This window comes from Alligator mississippiensis, chromosome 11 (genome assembly GCF_030867095.1).
Source record: "Alligator mississippiensis isolate rAllMis1 chromosome 11, rAllMis1, whole genome shotgun sequence".
In the NCBI taxonomy this organism is placed as follows: domain Eukaryota; kingdom Metazoa; phylum Chordata; order Crocodylia; family Alligatoridae; genus Alligator; species Alligator mississippiensis.
The window spans coordinates 41,007,563-41,024,901 of NC_081834.1; the positions used below are offsets into that span (position 1 = coordinate 41,007,563).

Sequence of the window (17,339 nt, forward strand, 5' to 3'; positions counted from 1 at the left end):
TCTACCTGGGCTCTGAGCTGCCCTGAGCACTGGGGAGGGGGTGCTGAGATGGACTCAATCGTTTTAAACATCATGTATGACTCTACAACCGGCAAGCATCCCCCGTCCAGCCTTTCATGCTGAGACTTCAGATACTCCCAAATCCATTGGCAGGCATCCTAAATGCAAGCCCAAGCCCAGAGGTTTTGGGATTTGGATACCCTCAGAAACTACAGGCAGACATTCTCCGTCTCGCGCTTTAAAGTCCAGGATTTCAGATGCTTCCTATTTCTGAGTTAGCTCCCCTTGTTGTACACTTGCCACCAGGCCCCTGCCTCAGGGGGTGGCTGCCCTGTGTGTGCAGTTCAGAAAGGGAGAGCAATTCAGATGTGTGAGGATGATGAAGGGAAGAGCTCTGAGCCTTCGGATGTGGGCGCTTGCTAAGAGCTGAGTAGCCAGCTCCCTGTTAACTCACACCCAGTTTGTGTGCAGACTAGGCCCTGTATAACCAATGACTTTTCTATGTGCAGACCATGCCCTGTACAGCCAATGCCATTTCTGTGTGCAGACCAGGCCCTGTATAACCAATGCACTTTCGGTGTGCAAACCAGGCCCTGTACAGTATAACCAATAGCATTTCTATGTGCAGACCAGGCCCAGGCCTAGCCACCAGAGGGCTCCGGTTGTTGCATTGAGAGGAGGTAGCTCTGTTCCCTCCTGCTGAACTGGCTTAGTCAGATGCTGCTGCTGCCTGCTCCATTGTGATCCCGGAGCCCAGGCTGAGCAGGGGCTGCTGCCCCCGCAGGGTCTGTGCTGGGGAAAGACCTGAATTGCAGCCCCTCGTTGCCCAGCCCAGTGGGGGGACTTTCTCCAGTGGCAGGAACCAGCCCCCCCAGGACAGTCCTGGGCTCTGCCAACACCAGCTCCTGAGCCGGAGACTCCAGGTAATGGAGAGAGCCCTGGGGGAAGCGCTGGGATGGGCAGGGCAGGGGCTCTGCACCCACGTGTCCAGGGAGTCTCGTACCTGGCAGCTCCTGGGGTTAATTCTCCCAGGTTGTAGGTGCTTTTGCAGGAGGGACCCAGCTGCCCTACCAGCAAGGAAAGTACTGCTCTGAATTAGGCTCAGAACCAGCCCCTAAATTAAATGGGGTGGGAGTTGCTGAGGACCCCTTGGCTTCTGTGTCATGAAGTCTCTGAGAAGGGAAGGGGTGAAAAAAAGCCCAAGGGATGTTGGGCAGGAAGGCCAGGCTGAAATGGGATTGTTTAATCCTCTCTGCACAATGAGGAGATGATAGGGAGCCCCTGCCTTCACTCTTCTTCTTAAAAACCTGTTCCTACTGCCAGCCCTGGCCATGCCCAGAGATAAGTGGGGAGATGGGCAAATCTGCCTCATGGTAGAGAGATGTTGGGGAAGGGGGAGGGAGTTTGCTTCCGCACACAAGGCAGCTCTAAATGGAGCTGAACTCTGTGCAGCTGTGTGAACACTCATGCAACCCCCTGCTTCCCTGCAAACAGCATCATTTAATTAGTGTAATTAAACAGGGACAGGAAGGGGTGATGCAGCAGCTTCAATCTTGCTGAGAGCTTTAGTTGAAAGGAGTCAGGGAGGTTGTGGGCTTAGTATTTTTCAGTGGTGACTTATAAAAGGGGAAGACATAATTGGGTTACTTTTTATTTTTATTTTAGGGGGAAAGTTTGGAATGTTGTTTCTTGCTCTTCCTCTGCCCCTGACTTGCTGATACAGGACATGTAAGTCTTTCCTATCCTGCATTTCTTAAAATTATTCTGTGGGCAAATGTAGAAGTCACTGTGATGTGACACCTAAGGGATGTAGTCCTGGCAAATGAAATCCACTTTTGCCCAACAACTTGGCTTCTTTCATAGATTTCATAAATTTCATAGGCATTAGGGCTGGAAGGCACTTTGATTCACTCCCTGTAAAAACTAAGTGGCATAACTGATGGAGAAATGGGGGGCTTTTTATTCTTTTTATTTATTTTTAGGGAAATAAAAAACCTTGTTTCTTTTTGAAACCCCATGAAGGTCTTTTTTATTCCTCTAATGCCCTTGTGTTTCAAGAGGCCTTCCTGAGACACATTTGGGTCACAAAGCCAGGCCTCCAGCCACAGCAGGGGAGATGGTCTGAACCAAGCTTTCTTTGTTGGATGAAAAGAAGCAAGCAGAACTGGTTAGCTGGGTTCCTCTTAAGAAGAAATATCCTATGAGGCCTCTTCACATGCCCTTGAGAAGCACATCAGGATACAGGCCCCATTGGGCATGCCCCGATGAGTGTGCGCATGCAGGGGCTTGTGTTTGCTGCGGCAAAAATAACAGCAGCACAAATTCATGTCACTGCTTTTTGCCACTGTGCACATCCCTGCATGTGGGGTTTGGTGGGGGGCAAAATGCCCCACTTCAGGGAAATGTCTGTTTCCCCACTTCTCCCAACTCCTGTGCTGGAGGAGCTGGTGGACAACTAGAAGAGGGGTCATGGGTCAGCATCCAGAGCATCTCCCTGGAGGACCCAGCTTCTGTGTCTGCTGACGCACACTTCTGGAGCATGTGCCACGCTAGGTTTTTTTTGCGGTGTTTTGGGGTTTTTTTGACCACGGGATCTCCCAGTGAATGGTTGCAGTTGCAACACATGTGGTTTGCAGTGCTTTAAACTGCTTTGAGGTGCCGCAAACTGCACGTGCATGCTTGTCTGGATGCATCCAGTTATTCTTTCCTCTTTGGGGAATGACCCCTTTTTTGGACTGAAACTCCAGACAGACTTGGCAGCTGAAAGGCTGGGTGCTGCAATGCTAGGTCTGGTATTCCACCCACCCGGCTGAATACTATTCTAGTGGGGGGGTGGGTCTCTCCTGTGGGGTGGGAGATGTAGATGTGAGTCCTTTCAGGCTGAGGTGGATCTACAACCCAAGTTTCCTATTTCTTTGGTAACTTCCACAACCATTCAGCACCACCCCCAGTGGTATCAGTTTGGGGATGGGAACCTGATTTCAAATGTGGGTACTCTACCCACCCAAAAATCAAGCCCTTTTAATGAATCTCTCCAAAAAATTGATACCACCCCCCCCCAAAAAAAAATTCCCAGTTAATTTTTAAAAATAAAGGTTTAAAATGCGGAATTGAGCACCTAAATAAGACAGAAATTTGACGGGACAGATGGTCTTGAATTGTGAGACTGTCCAGTGTTACCCAAGGCAAGTGTTCCTCTGCTTGAAAGGACAGAAGCTATCTAACAGTGAGACTCCTGCCAAAAATTGCTCCCTGATAAACTGGGAATGAGAACAACTGGAGGATCTAAATTCTGGAAGATGTCTCTTATAGTGCAGGATTCACACTCTTCTTGGGGCTTTATACTTTTAAACAGAAGCAAATATATGTGCATATCGCCAGCATTTCCAGCTGGCTGTATAATCTGAACGGGAGAGAGCCATGAGAAGAAATAAATGAAGGGAAGTGCCAGCCCTGCCCCAGCCCTGCCCCAGTTACTGTCCTTTGCACAAGGTAAGGAAAGAGGGAGGAGAAGTGAGTCCTGCTGCTGCGCTGCTGCCAGAGGGTTTGCCAAGGGGAGCGTGTCAAAGGAATCTCCCATGGCAGCTCCTGGGACTTAATTTAGAGTCTCTTTGATTTGAGGTGCAAGGTTTGACTTGGTGGGTGGTGTAGGGTCTCTCCTGCAGTAAAACATCCCGTTGTAGCAGAGGCTGGCACAGCAGGGGCCAACTTTTTGGGCAGCCACATCACAAATTAGCCCCGCACCATCCCTGAGTGCCACTCTGATCCCTTCCCTTTATCTGATCTGCTGCTCAGCTTTCTTCTCCCTGCCCCATGCTCCCTGCCTGATGTGCTGCTTTGCTTTCTGCTTCCCACCCTATCTGCCATATGCCACATACTGAGGCTTCCTGTGCCACTTGTGGCACCTGTGTCACAGGTTGGGTATCCCTAGTTTAGAACATCTGTCTGCAAGTAATGGGATTTTATCTTTCACAGTCTCCTCAGTTGTCGTTCTCATCCCGACAGACTGCAGAGTAACCTCTGTGCTTTGCTCCAGGCCACTGGGAATGGACATGGCTGCAGAACAGGTGGTGCAGGTAGAGTATTTTCAGGGACCTGCTGGAGGGAGAATGGGCAGAAAATCCAAGGGGATGGGATGGGAGGTGGAACAGGATTTCACAAACCTGCCAGAACTCAGAATTGGGAAAGCGCCAGCATTTCCCCAACTCCTAGAACAGGAGTGGGGTGGGTTCCACCACTGAGCTCAAGGAAAAGGCCCCATTTCACAGCTGGTAATGTCAATGGAGTGAGATTCTGATGAATTTTACAAATACCCATATTTCTTTGAAGAGCACCCCTGGATTTGATCACTAGAAATGGCTTAGGAACAACCTTGGAGGGTCTGGAGCTGCCTGAAGCAGACCAGCAACACTAGGACCTTCACCTCTATAATACTGGTCTCCCAGAATACCTGGGAACTGTAATCATTTTCATGAGATGTTGATTTCTGCATGAACTCCTTCCCCTGCATGTATGAAGGAAGTTTGGAGGCGCTGGTGACGGCCGTCCCTTCCTCTCCTGTGTGATGGCACCCTCCCTGTAGGTGGTGCTGGGGGCATTTGCTTATTTGCCTAAGCTATCTTATGCTACTCCCTCCCAGTGTGAAAAGATAAGTAGATAAGTGCAAGCTCAGGTTCTTCCCTGCCATTCCCTCAGTTCCACTGCCCACCCTCCCCCAAGGAGATAAGCACTGTAATAAAGAAAGCATATAAAATGGGGCGCTGCTCAGTTCAGAAAAGTTTTTGAGGCGTGCCTCAAATCTAAAAAGGTTGAGAACAACTGCTCTAACATGGAGCATGCAGGGTACCAGCAAAAGGGCTGGAGCAGACGGGAATTCAGTGGAATTCAGGCTTGTTGGGGAGAAGCAGCAGAGCCTTCCTGGAAATCAGTCTTTCAGCCAGATTGTCTGGGAGCACATTAAGCTTGTGAAATGAGGGCTAGACGTTTGTAGAAATGCATTTTGTCCACCAAGAAAAGTTCTTGGAAAAAGTCTGATCAGATGTAGAGGCCTTTTTTGGGGTGGAGAATCAGAGCTCTGTTCAAAATTATCCTCTTAGGCAGACGTGCTGGGAACTTGCAATATAACAGCTTGAATTGTGCAGTACATGCCTTGGAATACTTCTTGTTGCTTGCAGCCTAGCAAGAGGTTTTCCATCTGTGAGCGGGTGGGATTCTGTTTGGGCAGCCGGTACTAAGTGTGGGACTCCTGTTGATTCAGATGCTGGTGACCTTCAAGGAGGCAGCTGTGCATTTCACTGAAGAACAGTGGAATTTGCTGGACCCTGATCAGAGATCCCTCTATACGGATGTCATTCAGGAGATTTATGAGATGGTGGTTTCACTGGGTAAGGATTCTTGTCCCCTTGGGCAGTAGAAGCTGTGGGCTCTTTGAAGCAGTTGCAGAGACTTCTGGTCAGGGCTTTTCCCTCGTGCCTTTGGTCTGTGGCAGTGAGCCCTAGAGCCCATGTGAGAGAGAGAGTGTCCCTCCCTCACCTGTTTCATGGCATAATGTCAGTGGAAGAGAAGTCTTACTGGGTTCGATCTTGTCCCTCAGTTAAGGCTGGATTGTTTTCAGTGCTGCATTGCTTAGTGATCTAGCTAGTACCAAGTCATGGGCTCCCAACTCTTCCTTTGGAGAAAGGGTTTCCCTTTCTAGGACATCCCACTGCCAGGGGACTTCTTCGGGTTCCTCTGTATTGTGGGAAGGATACTCCTCTCCTACTGCCTCAGTCACACTGCCTCTCCACCTGTGCTTTCTTCATGTCTGATGCCCCTAATATGTTAGACTTGGTGCTGTTCTGGTTCTTCTCTTCCCCCCCATGGCTTATAACACAAAACCCTACTCACTGGGTGCTGGAATTCCAGACCTCCAAGGACAGCACTTATGATGAACTTGTTCTGCAACCCAGGCCAAGAAAAGGAAAAAAACTGGAATTCCCACAAATACAATATGGGATTGTCCCCAGCCAGTGATACATTCTCATGGTTGTTGCCTCCTGTGGCATCCCCCTGATCCCAACTAACTCCTTGCTTAGGGTCTTCAGATGGGATGTGGAGACAGAATGGCTCCCAGCCTCTCTGTCCTCTGGCACAGGGTTTAGAAAATTATCCCCTTGTTTTTCCATCTCCCCAGCAGTTATATTTTCCCTCTTTCCCTATTACTGTCTCCCAGGTTCCCTCTCCCCCAGCACAGAGAATGATCCCCCTCTGGATGCTCTCTCAGTCCCAGCAGGTTATTGGATGGCAAGTGAGAATGAGGAGGAGAGTCCCCAGCAAAAAGGTCCTGAGCAACTGGAACCACATGGGATGTTATGGGAAAGAGACAAAGGGGATGACTCTCTGGCATGTGCAGATCAGTACAGGACAGAGAGGCAGCAGAGAAGCCATCCAGCAAAGAGACTGGCTCATTCTGACACTAATGGGAAAGAACACAAAAACCTCAATGTCGAGACACAGCCAAGGGTGTGCTTGGGACAGGGGCAATATGTGTGCACTGAGTGTGAGAGAACCTTCAGCAGGGGCTCCTCCCTCAGTAGACACCTGAGAACCCACACGGGAGAGAAACCCTATCAGTGCCCTGAGTGTGAGAAAAGCTTGACTTCCAAATCAAGCCTCGTGGTCCATCAGAGAACCCACTCTGGGGAGCGACCCTTTGTATGCCCCGACTGCAGGAAATGCTTCATATCAAAAAAGTCCTTAAAAAAGCATCTTAAAATTCATAAGGCAAAGAGCCGCCACCAGTGCCCCGACTGCAGGAAAAGCTTCACAGACAGTTCCTCCTATGATATTCATCGGTTGGTTCACCTGGGACAGCTACCCTACCAGTGCCTGGAGTGTGGGAAAGTCTTCCTTGAACGTTCGTCTCTGAACCAGCATTGGCAGAAACATGCAGAACAGACATCTTATCCGTGCCCTGAATGTGGGGAAAGCTACAGTGCTCACTCAGCCCTGGTCACGCACAGGAGAACTCATGGGGTCTGCAAGCCCCATGAGTGCCCCAACTGTGGGAGAGGCTTCAAGGAGAATGCAACCCTTGTTAAACATATAAGGATCCACACTGGGGAGAAACCTTATCAGTGTCCTGATTGTGGAAGGAACTTCCGGGTCAAATCAACCCTTACCATCCATCGGAGACTCCACACGGGAGAGAGACCCTATCAATGCCCTGAGTGTGAGAAGGCCTTCATCTCCAGCACAGGCCTAACAAAACACCAGAGAATGCATCTGAAAAAGTGATCATTTAGCAGCCTTCACTCTGGCAGGCCAAAGTTTGCTTGCTCCAACAAGTATCTTCACGTATGCATCCAAGAACCAGCAAGAGATGACCCCAAGCTGGCTGGTGACCCTACATCCAGCTGTGCCTAGCATAAGGACCCAGGCAGAAGAGATGCACTGCAACCAGTTCCATGCCACAGGTCATCCGGGTTCTTCTGTCTCCTGACAACTTACTGGGGGAACAGAGACAGTACCATTAGCTCTGTCTCCCTGGAGTGGGATCACCATCCTTCCCATGTCCTCCTTCCCATCCATGGAGACTTAGAGAAGAAAATAAGGTTCAGGGTTTGCACTTGCTCAGTAGTAACCTTGGACCAGAAGAGACTGCCCACACCATCATATCCAGTTTTCACACCATCATATCCAGTTTTCTGTCACCTGAAGCAAACTCAGAAATGAATGCCTGGAAATATTGGGAACTGCTGTAATAGATATTAAGGCAATAAAAGCTAAAAAAAATCCACTCCAGTTTCTTCTTTAAGCAGTAAAGGCTCCCTTTAACATCTGACATTTGCTTTAAAATGCTTTTTGCTTCTGTTCCATGATATTCCCCAGAAATGTGCTGTAGTACTGTTGTAGCCAGGATGGTCTAGGGAATATGTGAGAAGCAAGATTTGTTAGGTATGGTAACATCTACTGGACCATTTTTTAGTTGAGAGGGGCATTAGACAATCTTTTGAGCACAAATTTACTATTATCAGGACTAACATTTCTTTCAACCATAAGTTGGTCCAAAAACGATATTACTTCAGCGTCACAGATCTTGCTACCCCCACAAAAGACAGGTAAAGGACTGTAGACATTCATATGTTAATACTTCTTATGGTCAAGAGCTTTGAAGCCACACAGACTAAGTCTCAGTCTTAATGGCCCTTTAAGAGTAATGGTGCATTTAACACCTATGGGTTATAGCTTGAGGCTGCATGAGTCTTTGGAGTTTGTTTGCAGGAAATTATATTAATATCCTATGCTGGCTGCAGATATAGCCACAAGTTATCATGCAGCAAGGTATAAGGTGGGCTTACTATACAACTGGTACTTCACGTAACTGCATGCGCATGCTCTTATTTCATGATAAAAGTAAAACAGTTTACCTCCCTTTGACTGAAGGGAGAATCATCTCTCACTTACCCTAAGGAAGGGCCTGCAAATGAGCAACTTATTACCTTGTGTTAACCTGATTTGTGTCCATGGCCAGATTTATACCACAGCACCCCCCAGTGTAGACTCCCTTACTCCGGAACAGCCATCTTATTTTTTTGTCATATTGCAATGAAGTGAGACGAGCTGAAAAAGAGCCATTTGCAGTCCAGTGTAACTTAGCACTTTTTACTAAAGACCAGACCTAACGCAGCATGAAAGAGAATCAAAGTAATAGTTGGACAATGGAGATCGTTATGGGTGGTTCAAAGGACATGGAGGAAGTTTTGAAGGAAACCTAAGAAAGCAGACAAACAATGAAGTCCCATGATAGCACAGAATATGTTATTTGCACTATAAGAAATAATCATGGTGCATTACCACAGTCACAGGAAGAATACTAGAGCCATGTTAAAAGTAGCACTAAGGTATCTGTCTCCACACTAGCCAGGATGAACCAAGGACAGTCTGATTTCTAAGAAAAATTAAATAAAAGGAATGAGGCTGGTTGCAGTGAGGTACAGGAACTGAAGTACTTGTTATACAGTCAGAACAGCAGAGAAGAGAATTTTGTGAGCTGCTGGGAGTCTCTGTGCAGACATCTTATACCTACATAAACTTAGAGGGGCTTTTTAAAAATATCACAAACAGCAATTGCGGACTAGCAGTGGTGTAAAATCCCACCCCCTCTGGCAGCTCAGTGTCTCAGTCCAGACAGAGAGGAACTGTTGTAACTGGGTGATGGGCCTTTTAACACTGCGGAGCTGGGGAGGACCAACCAAGGAGAAGCACCGGCCCCTTGGCCACTTCCACTCTAGTCCAGACATACCTGCAGACCAGTCAGGGGACTTTCAACCCCTTTGCCTCTCCCTATCCTGGTGTTTCCCTTCTGCCACTGGCAATGCAGATTTTACCCCAACTTCTCTTGAATATCCCTGACGTTGTCTGGCTGCCCCATTCTTTCCTTGACCCTTCTCTGGGCACATTTTGGCCCCTGCCCATACTCTGCCCTACCTCCCCTTTAATCTACCCTTTCCAGCCCCAAGTGCAGCAAGGAGCAGGTCCTGGGGCAGAGTGAGGGCAGCAGCAGTTGCAGCGGAGATCACTGCATGCAGGGACAGCAAAGCAGTAAACACCACTGTGAGGTGGTTTCTGAGTCTGCGCCTGGCATCCATAATCAGGGGCCTTCAAAATACCCCATGCATCCTGGTGCAATCATGTACATCCTTCAGGCTCTCTGCTGGGCTTTGGGCACCAGCTAGAGCTTCCCTGTACATGGGAAGGATCTGTGAGCTGAGAAGGAGGGACAGTGATGAGAACTCCCTGTCCTTGGCTCACCCCTGAATTGAACTGTGGCTCAGAAAATCTTTCCTAGCCTGAATGGAAAACAAGAGACCATGCTCTGTGACAGCACAAGGGACCTGCCTGGGGAAAGAGTTGGGATCCTGGGCTCTGTCCCCAGCTCTGGAAGGGGAGGGGACTAGTGGTCAGAGCCTGGGAACTGGTAGCCATGAGTCCTGGGATCTGCTCTAGGTCTGGGATGGGTGCAGTGCTTGGAGAAAAAGGATGCTGGTACTGCTCTCACCTCTGTGCCTGCCCCATACTGGGCCAGTTCCCCTTGCTGTACACTTTCCACCAGGGCCCTGGTGTCCTGTGGCTGTCCTGTGTGTGTGGTTCAGAAAGGGAGAGCAATTCAGATGCGAGAGGATGATGAAGGGGAAGAGCTCTGAGCCTTTGGAAGTGGAGTCAGTCACTGGACACTTGCTATGAGCAGCCAGGGCTGCCCTCTGAGGCATCAGAACACAGTAGCCAGTGCCCCTTTAGCTCACACCCTTGTTCACTGTGTGGGAACTTCCCCATACAGGCAAAGCCCAGGTTAAACCAACCTACTGTTTGCCTGGCTCTGGCTCAGAGCTTCTGTGAGCTGCTGCCAGGAGAGGGCTCTGGTTACTGCATTGAGGAGGCAGCCCTGTCTCTTTCCTTGCTGAACTTCCTAAGTCAGACCCTGCTCCTGCTGCCTCCATTGCATTCAGAAGCTGAGACTGAGCTGGACCTGCTCGCCCAGCATGTCTGTACTGAAGAGAGACCTGTATTTAAGCCCCTTGATGTCCAGCCCAGGGGGGACATTCTCCAGTGGCTGGAACCAGCCCCTGGGGCATCCCCAGGCTCTGCTGGTACAAGGTCCTGAGCCAGAGACTCCAGGTAATGGAAAGAGACCTCACAGAAGTGCTAGGGCAGGCAGGACAGAGACCCTCTGCATACACAGTCCTGGGAGCCTTGGATCTGGACAAAGGAGACGAGGTTGTTGTCATATATCTGGATTTCAAGAAGGCCATGGGATTGGTCTCCCATGATGTCCTCATGGCTAAGCTGGAAAACTGCGGCTTTGACCATCTCATGGTCTGATGGCTGGGGAACTGGCTCTGGGGTGAGACCCAAAGAGTACTGGTTGATGGGGGTAAATCAACATGGCTCAAGGTGACTAATGGTGTCCCTCAGGGCTTAGTACTTGGGCCAGTACTTTTCAACATTTTCATTAATCGTCTGGATTTGGGTGTCAGATGCAGACTGGCAAAGTTCATGGACAACACTAAACTATGGGGAAAGGTGATCACATTGGAAAACAGGTTGAGGATACAGGCCAATCTGGACAGGCTCGCAAGGCGGGTGGACCAAAACCTGATGGCATTTAATGTAGAGAAATGTAGGGTGCTTCACCTTGGGAGGAAAAGCCAGCATCATACTTGTAGGTTTGGCAATGCTATGCTCGCTAGCACCATGACTGAAAGACACTTGGGGGGTCTTGATTGACCACAAGATGAACATGAGCCACCAATGCAATGCTGTGTCTGGCAAAGCAAACCAAACTCTGGCATGCATCCGCCAATGCATCTCAAGCAAAACCAGGGATGTCATCCTTCTGCTCTACTCGGCCTTGGTGAGACTGCAGTTGGAGTACTGTGTCCAGTTTTGGGCACCCTAGTTCAGGAGGGATGTGGATAAGCTTGAGAGAGCCCAGAGGAGAGCCACCTGTATGATCAAAGACCAAGAGAGCAGGCCTTACAAGGAGAGGCTAGGGGACATGGGACTCTTCAGCCTAGCGAAGAGAAGGCTCAGGGGGGACTTGGTGGTAGCCTGTAAATCCATAAGAGGGGTGCATCAGGATCTGGGAGAACAGTTGTTCACCAGGGCTCCCCAAGGGATAACAAGGTGTAACAGCTATGAACTCCTGGAAGACCAATTCAGAATGGACATAAGGAGAAACTTCTTTACAGCCCGGGTGTCCAGGATCTGGAACAGACTCCCTCCAGAGGTGGTGTAAGCATCTACTCTAGACTCATTTAAATGGCGTTTGGATGCTTATCTTGCGGGGGTCATTTGACCCCAGCATACTTCCTGCCTATGGCAGGGGGCTGGACTCAGTGATCTTGTGAAGGCCCTTTCAGCCCCTAATATCTATGACTCTATGACCTGGTGTCTCCTGAGAAAATTCTCTCAGGTTGGTGCTTTTGTAGGAAGGACCCAGCTGCCTTAGTGGCAGAAAGCCCTGCTCTGAGCTGTAGTCAGAACTAGCCCCAACCTGGGATGGTGGAGGGTGCTGCTGGGGTGTCCCCTTGGTTTCTGTACAGGTGGAGTTTTTGGGAAGGGAAGGAGTACAAAATACAAGGGGTGTGGAGTAGGAAGGTCAGTCTGAAACATGATTGTTTTATGTTCTTGCACAGTGAGGAGATGACAGGGAGACAACAGTCCCAGCATTCACTCTGTGTATTAAAACTAGTCCCCAGGATTGCCTCCCCCACCCTTCCTGCCCACAGCCAAGATGCTGCAGTGATGGGTGACTATGCATGGCACCAAATTGTTACAGGGGGGATTGTTTGCTCCATCATGCAAGCCAGCTCTAGAGGGAGTTATGACATGTGTAGCTGTGTGAATGCTTCCACTCAAAGCCCCTTCCTTGGCCACAATGCAGAAACCCAGGACTTCCCTGCATAGGGCTCTGGGGAAGGCCAGGCCTCCCAGCAGGTCTGTAATCTGAGCAAACCATCTCTGCTCCTGAGCGTTCGGAGGTTGGAGGAATCCTTGTGCTGTACCCACACTACTTTCTACCTGTCAGTGTTACCTTAAATATGGCTCTGTTTAGCTTGCCCACAACTTAGCTTTGAACCAAAAGGTTCTGATGGAAAGAGAGAGCCGTCAACATTACCCACAGGAAGAGCTCTAATGGGAGACACCAGCATGGTGCTAGTGTAATTAAATAGGGACAGGAAGAGGCAAGAGGGCTGCCTCAAGCACATCTTGTTGGCCAAATCTTGCTGGGGGTGGCTCAATCCAGATGGCTACAGAGCTTTAGTTGAGAGGAGCCAGGGAGGCTTTGTACCAGTAATTTTTACTGATGACTTGAGAAATGGTCAGAATTATTGGATTACATGCCCTACCCCACCTTTTTTTAAAATTGAAGATAAAAGTATAGGATAGTCTTTCTATGTCTCCCCCCTCTGATGAAATGAACTTAGGTTCATGAAAGCTTGTGCTGTCTGTATGTATGTGTGTGCACACATGCATGTGTGTGTGTATGTATGATCTTATTTGGTTAGTCTATAAAGGTGCATATCTATCTATCTATCTATCTATCTATCTATCTATCTATCTATCTATCTATCTATCATAGGAGATCTTATCTGGCTAGTCTATAAAAGTGCATATCTACCCTGCCCCTTCTTCTCAGACATACTGGAAATGTAAGTTTTATGTACTCTACTTTTCCTAAAAATATTTTGTGGTTAAATGTAGACCAAGTAATTACATAACAACCCAGCAATTTAGCAAATGACATCCAAATATGCCTTACAGCTTTATTTAGATCTGAACCCTATAATAGCTAAATGACTTAACTGGTGGAGAAGATATGAGGCCTTTTATTATCATATTTGGGGAAATCTGAAATTTATTTAATTTTGTATCACCTATCAAACCCCAGACACTTGAAGAAACGTGTTTCTTCCTCTAATGCCCTCCTGTTTGATGACTTCTCCTGATGCATATTTGGGTCACCAAGCCAGGCTGGCTCCAGCAACAGCAGGGGAGAGGAGATTGAACAAACCTGATCTTCATTCAATGAAAAAACCCCAGGTGGAACTGGCTAGTTGTAGTTTTGTTCCTCTTGGGTTACATTGTATAACCTGGAGAAGCACATTAGGACACAGACCCCATTTGTTCTTTCCTCTATACGGAATGATCCTTTTCTGGACTGAAACTCCAGGGCTAAAACACTTGGAGGCTATTCTGATTTGGAGGCTATTCTCCTGGGAGGTGGAAGATGGGGATATGAGTCCCCTCCAGCTGCTGATGGCCTATATAACTCGTTTCGTATCTCCTGGGTAACTGCAACAACCATTAGGTATCTCCCTTACTGGTAGTATTTAAAAAAACCCAAAAAACATGATGACAAGAGCCAGATTTTCAAATAGTGCGTGCTCTGCCCATTCAAAAACTGAGCCCTTTTAACTAAGCTCTCAAAAATGGAGACCTTCCCCCAAATTGCTAATTATTTTTCTAAAATCATGGCTTAAAATGAAGGAACTGAGCGTCTAAAGAAGACAGGACTTTTAGTGGACATGTGGTATTAAATTCTGAGAACTTGGAGTGTTACCTGAAACAAGTATTTTTCTGCGTGAAAGAAGAGATGCTATCTGGCAGTGAGACTCCATACAAAACATGCTCCCTGATAAACTGGGAGGATGAAAATCCTGTAAGATTTCCCTTTCATCCTTCAGACACTGATTGCATCTGCAGCACATTTCAAGCTCCAGTCCAAGATTTGCAGTTTCCAAATACTGTACAGCAGATAGTGCTATGGATCTCCTCACTCAGTACAGGATTCAAACTCTTCTTTGAACTGAGTTTTTAAAATAGAAGCAAATGTATGTGCATAGGGACCAAATTTCCAGCAGGGTCTAAAATCTGGATAGGAGAGAGAACCATGAGGGGAAATAAGTGAAAGGAGAGGTGACCAGCTCCCAGTCCTGTCCAGGCTTATTCACTGCAGCCTCCTTGGACAGAGTCACTGTCCTGTGACCAATAAGAGGGGCAGAGAAAGGAGAAAACCATTCTCTTCCTCTGACTGGGTGCATCTACATGAGCTGCTAACTATGCATTAGCCCAATACTACTGTGCGATAGTGTGTCATGGCAAAAACCATACTAATACGGTACTGCGCAGTAGTATTAGGCTACTGCACGCATTGATTTAGTACTTGGTTATACAAGTATTAAACTTAATACGCAGTAACTATGGCACATTAATGAATGTGTAGATGTGCCCAGTTCCCCATACTAGTGAGGGGACAGTGTCAAGAAAATCACCTGAGACAGCTCCTTGAATGCTGCTCTCCTTCAGCATTTGCTTTAGAGACTATTACTTGGAGTGTGGGGTTTAGAAATGTCTTCATGGATTTTGACATAGTGGGAGATGCTGGGTTTCTAATACAGTAAAGTGTCCTATAGTTGCAGAGTCTAAAACATCTGTCTACAGGGAAAGAGCCTGAGGGGAATGGATTAAACCTTTCTCGGTCTCTCCAACTGCCATTCTTATCCTGACAGGTGCAGAGTAATGTCCATGCTTTGCTTCAGGCAACTAGGAAAGGGCATGGCTGCAGATCAGCTGGTGCAGGTAGGGGATTTTCAGGGACCTGCTGGAGGGAGAATGCGTAGAAAACCCAAGGAAGGGAGGAGATGGGAGGTGGAAACAGGGTTTCACAAACTGGTAAAATTCAGAATTGGGCAAGGGTGGCCACTCCTCCAAGCTCTAGAACAGGATCGGGAGTAGTCTACCACTGAGACCAGGGAAGAGGCCTCTCTCCCCTACATCCAGGTGCTAGCTATGGGGAAACGGCTAGAATCCCTTCTGCGACCAGTGCTTTGAGACTGCATCTCTAGTGCCTGCCCCTTTCCAGCAGCAATGTAGTGAGATCTGCAGCTCTTCTGTGGGGGAATCTCTGCTCCTCTGTCACAATGAGCTTGTAATGTATAGTCGCTCCTTTTCAGTGCGGGGGAGGCCTGTGCCACTGCCCAGAATTTCACAGCTGGCAACAGCAGTGGAGTAAGGTTCCAATGAATCCCACAAATGGCCACATTGCTTTGAAGAGCAGCCCTGGATCTGAGATGACTCTGGAACAGCTAGGGAATGTAGGAGGCACTGGTGATGGCAGCAATTGCTGTTGTGAGGCCTCAGCAACATTTTAATCTTTCCTCATTTTCGTTTCAAGCTATAGCGCATCTGCAGGTGGGCATGCATATAGTGTATGGCTGGAGAACTACAGAAGTGCAGACCTCTCTGACTTGGGCTAAAGAGCTTACACCAGTAGCCGGTAGCCGTAGTAGTCCATTCCCTTCCTAGGGACTTGCATCCTGTAAGGAGCGTGCACATCACATGCAGACAGGCAGAAGCAGATGGGAATTTCAGGCTTGTTGCTGGGAGGCAGTGTTGTAACATCAGAGACTTACTGGAGATCATCTTTCAGCCAAATGGCCTGGGAGCTTCATTAGTCACGTGGATTGAGAGCTCAAATTGTGTACTGTGTCAGGAAATATTCCCTGTTGTTTTTGGCCTAGTAAGATTTTTTTTTCTAGCTGTGAGCATGTGGGATTCTGGCTGCATAGACTCTGGTCCCCCCCGACACTGGGATTTGGTTACTCTCTGGATTCTTTCTCTTTGCCACCAGGCGATGGGATGGGTGAGAATGAGAAGGGTCCCCAGAAAGAGGAGCCTTGTCAGGTGGAACCACAGATGTTACTGGGAAGACTCAGAGGGAACAGTTCTGCACAGAGAGAAGTCTCTAGGGGTGAGCTTGGAGCAGAGGCAGAAGGATCCCCACATGGGAAAGGAGCAACAGGATCCAACACCCTCCTTGAGGGAGGGTCCAGTGACCTCCACAAGACCTTCAAGATCCAGCAGGCAGCAGAGGGACAGAATACATGTTCAGAGTGTAGGAAAATCTTTAGCTGCAACTCTCACCTTGTCAAACACCAGAGAACTTGCACAGGGGAGAGCCCCTGTAAATGCTCCAACTGCGGGAAAAACTTCAGCCAGTCCTTGAACCTGCTCACCCATCAGAGATTTCATGTGGGAGAGAGACCCTACACATGTGACAAGTGTGGGAAGGGCTTCAGTCATGCAAATTTCCTGCCTGGGAGGGAGTGAATAAGGTGTTTCCTGCCGCCATAAGTATCCAGCTGTCCATCTCCAGGGTTAGGGGACAGTCACAGGCGTCATCAGGCTGTTCAGTGAATTTCTGGCTTCGTCTTCTATAGCAAACCCCAACTAACTCCTCCTCCATAGTTTTGCTGCTGGTGACTCTGTCTTTCTGCTAGCCCGATACTGGGAGGGGAAGGCCCCTGCCTACCTTAGGAACTCTTCTGTCTGATTTGAAGTCTCATCCCTGCAACCAAACCTCAGCCTCAGCGGACAGATGAGCTCTCTCTCTCATGCCAGCATTGGCCAAGCCTTTTGCAGGCTCTTTCTTGTGGAAAGATTGTCCTGGAAGTTGTCCTTTTGAAGGCTGGGGGACACCAGGGATATCAAATATGGGGGGTGGGTCAGAGGAAGGACAGGCTAGGAAATAATATTTGGGTCAGTGTGGGCTGGGGTGGAAGGTGCGGAGACAGAAGAGGTCTCCACACCAGTCAGCCACAGTTTTTTTTAAATTAAAATATATTTCGATATATATAGAGTTATATATATATACATCCTCTATCATAAGCTTACCATCACACATCTTAAAACCGCATTAAGAAACCCGTGCTTTCCGTTACAATAAATGCACCCAATCCCCTGCACCCCTGTGCACCCTCCCTCCACCCTTACCTACCCAAATTGCAGTCCTTTAG

The 17,339-nt window shown here is 48.3% G+C and overlaps 1 protein-coding gene across 9 annotated transcripts; it reads left to right on the plus strand.

The window, feature by feature from the left end:
- The first annotated feature begins 666 nt into the window (after positions 1-666).
- LOC102571709 (zinc finger protein 471) lies at positions 667-7,777 on the plus strand. 9 transcript variants are annotated; one of them, XM_019477435.2, is made up of 6 exons: positions 667-923; positions 1,666-1,728; positions 3,356-3,492; positions 3,976-4,076; positions 5,258-5,384; positions 6,263-7,777. In XM_019477435.2, the coding sequence occupies exons 3-6, from the start codon at positions 3,435-3,437 to the stop codon at positions 7,273-7,275; spliced, it is 1,299 nt and encodes a 432-aa protein (XP_019332980.1). In that variant the 5' UTR covers positions 667-923; positions 1,666-1,728; positions 3,356-3,434; the 3' UTR covers positions 7,276-7,777. The 9 variants fall into 9 exon arrangements, with proteins under 9 accessions (XP_019332980.1, XP_019332978.1, XP_019332979.1 ...); XM_019477433.2 differs by having other exon boundaries at positions 669-923; positions 6,212-7,777; XM_019477434.2 differs by having other exon boundaries at positions 669-923; positions 4,006-4,076; positions 6,212-7,777.
- Positions 7,778-17,339: the final 9,562 nt, after the last annotated feature.

Bases quoted from the DNA above. Each gene is read 5' to 3' on its own strand.
- LOC102571709 (XM_019477433.2), top strand. From the start codon at position 3,435: ATGAAGGGAAGTGCCAGCCCTGCCCCAGCCCTGCCCCAGTTACTGTCC. The intron at 4,077-5,257 runs GTAGAGTATTTT...CTGTTGATTCAG, and splicing joins CTGCAGAACAGGTGGTGCAG to ATGCTGGTGACCTTCAAGGA. The intron at 5,385-6,211 runs GTAAGGATTCTT...ACTGTCTCCCAG, and splicing joins TGAGATGGTGGTTTCACTGG to GTTCCCTCTCCCCCAGCACA.